At 41.2% G+C, this 8,600-nt stretch overlaps 1 protein-coding gene across 1 annotated transcript in view; it reads left to right on the forward strand.

The window, feature by feature from the left end:
- Positions 1–8,380, forward strand: part of RAB38 (RAB38, member RAS oncogene family) — a 54,103-nt gene extending 45,723 nt beyond the window's left edge. The window contains exon 3 of the mRNA XM_004708888.3: positions 7,539–8,380. Coding sequence (XP_004708945.1) covers positions 7,539–7,691 — 153 coding nt within the window. The 3' untranslated portion in view covers positions 7,692–8,380. The remainder of the gene's footprint in view (positions 1–7,538) is intronic.
- Positions 8,381–8,600: the final 220 nt, after the last annotated feature.

The following is an 8,600-nucleotide window of genomic DNA, read 5'->3' on the forward strand; positions in this document are numbered from 1 at the left end:
CGATAGTCCTTAATTGATAAGAGTTGTTTTCAAAGCTGCTTGCACATTTGAAGCAAATGGAGATCTTAAAAAAAAAAAAGCTATGCTGGGACCCACTCTATTCCCATTAGATCAAATATTTGGGAGTAGGGCCTCACTAAAAGTTAAAAAACAAACAATCAAAACTCACCACGTGATTTGAATATGCATCTAAGACTTACAGGTGCTGATTAAGAATTAAACCTATTTTAATATATTTTAATCCCGAAAGCACTGCAATGGAGCAGAAGGGGAGTGGGGCTTAGGTCAGTATTAGAACATCAGATAGACTAAGGTCTTTTTCTGCTGTGCCTAAGTTCCTTAACCAAGTTATCTCTCAGCTTCCTTCTCTTAAAAACACCAATAATATCTCACTAATCAATTATTGTGAAGAATGAGTGTGAAGATTATTTCATAAAGCACTAGGCCCTCCATTATAACTCTAGTAGTTACTACCAAGCAATCACATTGATGTGAAGCGATGGGATATAGTGGAGACCCAAAACCCAAATACCATTTGGTTTTAGGGTTAGAAATTAAGACTATCAGACTTACTTGTTAAGGTAAATATAAAGATTTTGAGCTGGGGCACCCAAATCATCACACATCATCCTAAAGCAGTCAGCACTATAGACTATCTTGTCACATTGCAAATATGACAAGATATTTAGATTACAGTCAGTGTCTGCCCAAGGGCCTGTGTGTTGGAAATGATAGAGTATTTAAATTTCTTATGTATAGCAAACAATGCTGCTAAGGATGTGGTTACTACTTTGTAAAATATATACAAGTAAAACTTTTCGGGTGGTATTTTACATGGAAGCCAACAGCTTTTTCCACATAATCACCTAGAACATATGGGCTTGGGTATGTGTCCCCAAGGAGCTCCATCAATGTTATGGCCATCTGGCTGGCCAAAGGGCTGGATCTGCAATTCTGTCAACTGGGGTTTGATTAGCAAGGACAGCATTGGACAGAAGGCAGAGGGAAATTTCATCTGCACTGTTTTCTTTCTCTGTGGTCCAGACCCATTGGCCGTGACTCCAATGGTATTTAGAAAGAGGCACAGGAAGAGGAAAGTGAGTTATATGTCTGCCAGCATCACAAACCAGCTTGGCCTTGAGGCCCTGGGTGTATACACCTTCTGTTTTTATGCTGGCCGGCCAAGTAAGTGCCTACCCTTCCTGTTTCTTAATTTGAAGAAATCACAGGTGTATGTGGTTGAAAGAGCTTAGGCTGTAGGCTCATTCAACCCTGCACTCCACTTGGCCCCACAGTGTATGACATGGGGCCAGCCAGTTAGCCTTGCCTTTTCCAACCTCACTCCGTCCTTCTGCAGAATGAAGAACGTACATACACAGATGGTTATGTTTCTTTGATGATTAAATGGACTACTGTAGGCTAACACTTACTGAATGTGTATCTTATCCCCCCCCCATATTTCACATGTTCAAAATATTAATATGTATTAATTTAAAATGACTTGTGAGGTAGGATTTTTTTTCTTTTTCTAATTTAAAAAGAGATAGCAAAAAGCCCAACTAACCACCCCCTACCACCGCCACCCCAAAAGAAAATAGAAAGGCCCCGTGGTTTAGAGTGAAAGAGGTTCCCGCCCCTCCCACCCTCCTCAAAAACCAAGTTTGAGGTAGGATTTTTTAATCATCTTACTTTAGCACCTACTTAAAGGATCGTCACAGAGCGGGGAAGCGGAGATATGGGTCTGGCTTCAAGCCTGTGCACCAATCACTGTACACTGCCAGTTTGTAGCAAGACTGGTCAGTATTGTGCTGAAGGTGAAGGTTTACTCTTCTCCCTGGCTTCCTCCTAAATTCTCTAATTTGAAATATGGACACCATGTTGACTAGCACCATGCTTTTCATGATCGATCCTTACTGAGATGGTAAGTGATAAAACAGAAGGCTAATGTCTTTGTATAATTCTGTACACTAATGGATTTGTAGTGAAATGTGATGGCTCATAAAGCCAGTGTCCGGAAGACTGAGTGAGCCTAGCCACCCCTGCTTCCCCCTAATCTGAGATAGTCAGGCTACGGAAGAGGCTCCTAATGAAGCACTTCAACAAGAGGCAAATGTAAAGGGCTGAGTGCTCCACTTGGTCTACCCTTAAGACCCAGGCCTTGTCTAGGTCCAGTTACTGCTTGGGAGCCGGTAGTTCAACGGTGGGCCCCGGCATGATCCTTGAAAGAGGAAGAGCATTCGAGCTGCGAGAACTGACTTTAAGACAGAGTAGCCCTGCCTAACGGTGGAGAGTCAGAAGTTCAAATGTTCTCTGGCTTTCCCTGGCTTTCAGGGCGCGGCAGGCACTTGAGCTGAAGGTAGAAATGCCATCCCCTTGCCCCCAACAGCTGCAACAAAATCAACCCGAACAAACAACAAACTTTGCTTTATAAGGTTTCAAATAAGATTAAGTAAGATTATGCATATGAAGTGTTTAGCTATAGCACGTCCACGTTGTAAAGTACCAACCTGTGCATGCCATAGAGGGCATTGATTTTATTTTTTTAATGATGGAAGTGTGAAACGTGGGAGAGCGTGAATGCTATGTGGCTGCCAGGGTTCTCCAGATTTCAAAAGATTTCCACCTTTGACAGGGAGCCGTTTGACTACTTTTCTTTTCTCTCTATTAATGGAAAATATTGAGGGGTAAATCAGATCTTACCCTTTTTTTCATTCACACCGTTTCATAGAGGAGGAAAGGAAAGTTCAGGTACACGAAAACTTTTGGGTGTGAAAACGAATAATACCAGCAGAATAAATAAGCTAAAACTCACCAACTTCGGAACGTCAAGTTGTAGGTTAGGAAACTAAGAAGCATTTTTATGGTGGCTCTTGACTGGTAACCACTTGACTGCTAACTGCAAAGTCAGCAGTTAAAACCCACCAATCACGCTGCAGGTGAAAGGTGAAGCTGTTTGCTCTCCTAAAGATTTGCAGCATCAGAAACCCTACGTAGAGTCACGTTGAATCAAAACTGACGCAATGGTAGTGGTTTTGGTCTGATTTAGATTTACCATCACTCTAAGGAGGCCTGGTGGGGCAGTGGCTAAAGGGCAAACAGCTGACTGAAAAGGCAGGAATTCTACCCCACTAGCAGCTTTAAGTCACCCTGATGGTGTAGTAGTTACGCCGTGGGCCGCCAATCACAAGGTAAGTAGTTTGAAACCACCAGCCATTCAGCAGGAGAAAGGTAAGGATTTCTACTTCCATGAAAAGTGCAGTGTCAGAAACCCACAGGGGCAGTTTTACCCTGTCTTACAGGGTTATTATGAGTCAGAATGGCAGTGAGTGAGTAGCAGCATGTGGGAGAAAGATGCTTCCACTAAACATGGGTTCCCTATAGGTCAGTTCTACTCTGTCCTATGGGATTGTGATGAATTGGGATTGACAATGTAAATGGTGTGTACCTCCCCCACAACCATCCACAAGCACAGAGTCAACTTGACTTTGTGTGTGTTGGAACAGCACTGTGCTCTGGAGAGTTTTCACAGACGGGTGATTTTGAAAGTAGATTTCCAGGCAAAGCTCTAAAGAGGGGAGATAAGTAAGTGGACTGCTGTTTGGAACTCTGAAAGTTATCTAAAATTTTCTTGGCAGATAAATTCAGGCTGGAGCTTAAAGAATAGAAAGTATGATAAGATTATTTACATCCAATGTCATTAATGATGGATGTAATTTGAAAGCCATTCCTACATCTTAACATTTAACTTGTAATATGGCTTTGTGATCAGAAATTGTCACAAGCTTGACATCACTCAAAAAACAGGCAATTTAACAATCAGCCCTTATCTCTTTATTGAATGATGAAGAAATATTGGAAAGTTTTTGTAAATTGTGATAAAACTATCAAGTTTAATTTTACTGGTAATCTATTTATTTCATTTTACTTCAGTAAATAGTTTTTGTTTATTAGCACATTTGTAGTAAATGTTATATATACACCATATATACTCGAGTATAAGCCGACCCAAATATCATCTGAGACACACAATTTTACCACAAACTGCATTTAAAAATGTGCTGAAAAACTCGATTTGTACACAAGTATATATGACATATAATTTTATTGGGAGCTCTTACAGATATCATAATATTCCATAGTTCAGTCACATCAAACAGTATTGTATAATTGCTACTACAATCAATTTCAAAGCATCTTCTTTCTTCTTGAACTCCTGTTACCAGCTCCCCATTATACCCTCTGCTGCCCTCCCTACCCCCTAAGAAACCTTATTTTTTATTTTATTTTTGCCGTATCTTACACCACCCATTATGTCCATTCACATGTAACTCTGTTCTCTCCCTTGATTGGGGCTGTATAGTCATCAATGCTATTGGGTTCCCCACCAACGCCCCTTACCATCAGGGAACCATTACTCCTATTACTGTTTCTGAAGAGTTATTTATCTTGGCTTTCATGTATCAAATGATCTAAATTATACAAATGAACATACGCAAGTCTAACATGACTAATGAGGTAAAACAAATTGAAACCATAATAGTAAGGGGAGAAAATATTAAAGAATCAGAGGATAGTTATATAGTTCATCAGTGCTCTACTGCACACTGGGTTTATCATCCTTTCTATGTGACCCTTTTGAGAGGGACTGTCCAATTATCTTACAGGTGAGTTTTGGTTCTCAACTACATCCAGGCCCCTTTACATTGGTTTGATTGCTTGTTTTTGAACTTCTGATACCTATTTCCGACGACACCTCATGATCACACAAGCTGATATGCTTCTTCCATGTGGGCTTTGTTGCTTCCCTGCTAGATGGTCATTTGTTTGACTTCAAGCCTTTAAAAGCCCAGACACTATGTCTTTTAATAGCTGGGCACCATCCGCTGTCTTCACCACGTTTGCTTATGTACCCCAAAATTTTGTCTTCAGCGATGTGTCAGGAAGGTGAGTATCATACAATGCCACATTATTAAAACAAACTGTTCTTGTACTGAGGTAAGATTAAGTAGAGGCCAAAGTCCTTCTGCTTCCTTGATGTATTAACATAGATATACATATGTAAACAAATATACCTATATTTATATATTTACATGTAAACATATCTCTATATATACTTATTTTTTCTTAATATTTCCTCTTTTTCCTTCTGCCCCACTGGATTTTATTTTGTTTTGTTTATCTCTCTCTCTCTACTTTCTGAACAGCAAATAAATAAAGAAATAAAAGACACCTTAAATTTACAGTAAACATATAAATGTTATATTTTAGGCCCTCATTCTTGCTCCATAGTTTTTCCAAATTAAAGCTTTTTATTTTTCTTGAGACTACATATACATATGATTTTATACTTTCATTTCTGGATTGTCTAGGTTATAGCAGAGTAATAAACAATGCCCAATCTCAATGTCTTCAAATAACAAAGGCTACTCTCACTCACCCTACCGGTTCATCCTATGCTGACTCAGGTGCTTGGCTCTCACTTACGGACCCAGGCCAAGGGAAGTCCCATCTCCATGCTCCCATCTGCAGAACCAGGGAGAAAAGGACACAGTACACTGAGCAATATACATTGCTTCTAGATGAGTGTTACACACATTATTTCCCATCACACTGTACTTGTCAGTGAAAGTCACATGTTTGAAGAGGTTAAACAAGGCACTTCTTCCAATTGACTACAAGGGAGAGAGTCAGAAAACAAACAAACAAACAACAAAAACATGTGAAAGTACCACTGCTCACTGTGGGGGTTATGCTATATCTCTTTCATTCCAAGGTCACACAACTTACGTGGCAGAGAGTAATTATTTACAGAAGTGATATTTTAGTGTATAGGACCCTGCTGTAGTCTAACAGCATGTGAAAATAAGCAATGCCCATGTTACATTCAGCCTACTGAGTCTGCAGTGCAATGGATTATTAAATAGGGCTCTCCTACTCTTTTTGACTCCCACCAAACAACTGGCTGACCATGCCGATTGGGTGCATCTCTTCGTTCCCTGATGCATCCAGGGAGAAGGAGAAGATTATAGTATTCAATTGTGAAGAATTGTTCACAGGATTAACTGTGACTGTAAGAACATGGAGGTGTAATGTGGGGATTGGTCAGTTTAATCTTCCTGTTGGGTATACAATAAGTCATCTCAGCGGCAGGGAGTGGGATATTACTACCTCCAAGAAAGGAGACCTAGGAGCATGTCCTATGAACCCCTAGGATCCCGCCCTATTGAATCTCCTTCATTATAGACAGCTGTGACAGCAGAAAAGTGGCAGAGAAGTGGCAGTAGCAGAACCAAGAGACAAACCATAGGAAAGAGCAGTGGGCTTCCTAGGCCACAGGGAGTGTAAAACAGTGCTTTCAGGGAGGAGGTTAGTTGTGTAGTGGGATGCCTCTAGGCACTTATTTGGGGAACCTATGGAGTTAGAGTTGAGTGCTAATTAGGGTTGAGACTTATGGCCGGAAGAGGGCACACTGTCAACAGTAGTAAAAAGCTTTGTAATAATGCCCTAAAAGGGCTTATACTAGGGACCAGAGAGAGGCTTACCTCAGGACATTGTTGAGAAGCCACTGTTCTGCCTGAAAAAACTGTCTTGAACATTTCTGGTCCTAAATTTTAATCTGTTAACTTCCTTTATAAACCCCAGAATTGTGAGTATAGTCTATAAGTTCTGGATGACCATTGAAATGAGATACAGAACACAGTTTAGAATTAGAGAATGCAATGGGTGGACTGGCTGGTGTCAGAATCAGTAAGAAGGTTGGAGAAGACCAGAGGCATACCTTACCTCAGTCTCAGAGGACTGGGCCTTGGGCAGCTGATGCCATTGATGAGGACTCTCTCATGCATGACCGTAAATCAGAAGTCAAATGCTGCCTCCACTTCACACCTTTTTACAGAGCCTAAAGGTGCCACCTGGTGGCACAATGGTTCAGCATTCACCTGCTAATCATTTTAACCCATCCAGCAGCTCTGTGGGAGAAGGAGTGCTTGATCTCCTCCCATAAATATTACGCACTGCCCTCAAGTGGATTCCAACTCATCGTGACCCTTTATAGAGTTTCCAAGGCTCTAATTTTCAGGGGAGCATACATATACTTATCTTTCTCCCATGGAGTGGCTGGCGGGTTTGAACTATCAGCCTTGTGATTAGCAGTCCAACTCTTACCCAATAGCACCATCAGGACTCCTTTAGTCTAGAAAACCCTATGGGGGAAGTGCTAGTTTGCCATAGAGCACTATGAAGCAAAGTTGATGGCATCTAATAGCAACACCAAGCAAGTCTGAGAAACACTACTCCTCGTCTATGAAAAAATGAAGAATACATCTGTTTACATGTGTGAAGGCTTAAAAAGTAAGGTTCTTGAAGGGAAAACATGAAAACGAGGAAGGTATGAAGAAGCTGCAAGTGTATAGGGTACAAGAAAAGATACTTAAATGAATCATCCCCAATACTGCCATTCTAGCACCTATAGGCCTCTGCTCTGGAATGATAAATACCAAATGATCAAAGCCATTTTGTTTTGTCTCTCCCCCGCTTAGGAAAACATAAACATCGATGAAGCCTCCAGATGCCTGGTGAAGCACATCCTGGCCAACGAGTGTGACCTAATGGAGTCTATCGAGCCGGACATAGTGAAGCCCCATCTCTCCTCACCCAGAGTCGTCAGCTGCTCCAGCTGCGCCAAGTCCTAGTGGTCTCCTGACTTGGTGCAGGATGGAAACAGCCCATCGCCCCGTACTCCGTGCCTTATCTTTTACCACTCCAGGTAAATGTCAGGAGAGGGACACACAGTGGCATGCCAAAGATCTAGCCCTGTATCTTTCGAAAAGGAGAGAAATAGCAAATCATTTTGGTGTTTTTGTTGCCCCCATCACCGTGTTTACAATTGTTTAAGATATTGACTCTGTTACAGAATTTTGTTGTGTAGCTGACCAAAATTCTTCAGGGACAGAAGCAGACTTGTTATTTGTTTCTGTACATCGATAAAGACTTTGGGTCTCAGAGAGACAGGGGAAGAGCAGACTAGCTGTCAAGTTAAGCATTGGCTTTCCCTGTGCCCCTGGCATCTTTGTCTAGATGTCCAGACATTCAGTGGTGACAGTGGAAATGTCCTTTGTTCCAGCGACGACCTCAATTATCAACATCCTAAGAGTTGTCTCTGATTTAGCTTTTCAGAGTCAAGTACACAAGCTCCCTGTTTTTTGTTTTGTTTTTGTCATTTGTCGTGCCCTGAATGCTGGTTTAACTGAAATCTGTGGGGAAATGCTTGCCCCTGTCTGTGCCCTGCTGCCAGCTTCCTCTGACTCAAGCTGGGCTTGTCATATAGTATGTGTATTTTCACAAGTGAAAAATAAAACATTAAAAGATGCTGTTTCCCTACTTCTGAAAGTGCTTGGAATTTTTGTGTGAGCTGTGAACTTGTTTTTGACTGTGTAACCAAGCATCTCAGAATACATTTCTAAAACGTATTTCAAAGAGATGAGAAATGTGCACTTGAAGGAACTTCTGGGTACTAATAAAGCTGATACTAAAGTCTTTTCAATTGGTACCTATTGTTCATATCACCCTTGAGACCAAGAAAGTCATCAGTATATATCATC

This window comes from Echinops telfairi, unplaced genomic scaffold (genome assembly GCF_000313985.2).
Source record: "Echinops telfairi isolate 266 unplaced genomic scaffold, ASM31398v2 ScPeMD7_1713;HRSCAF=2227, whole genome shotgun sequence".
In the NCBI taxonomy this organism is placed as follows: domain Eukaryota; kingdom Metazoa; phylum Chordata; class Mammalia; order Afrosoricida; family Tenrecidae; genus Echinops; species Echinops telfairi.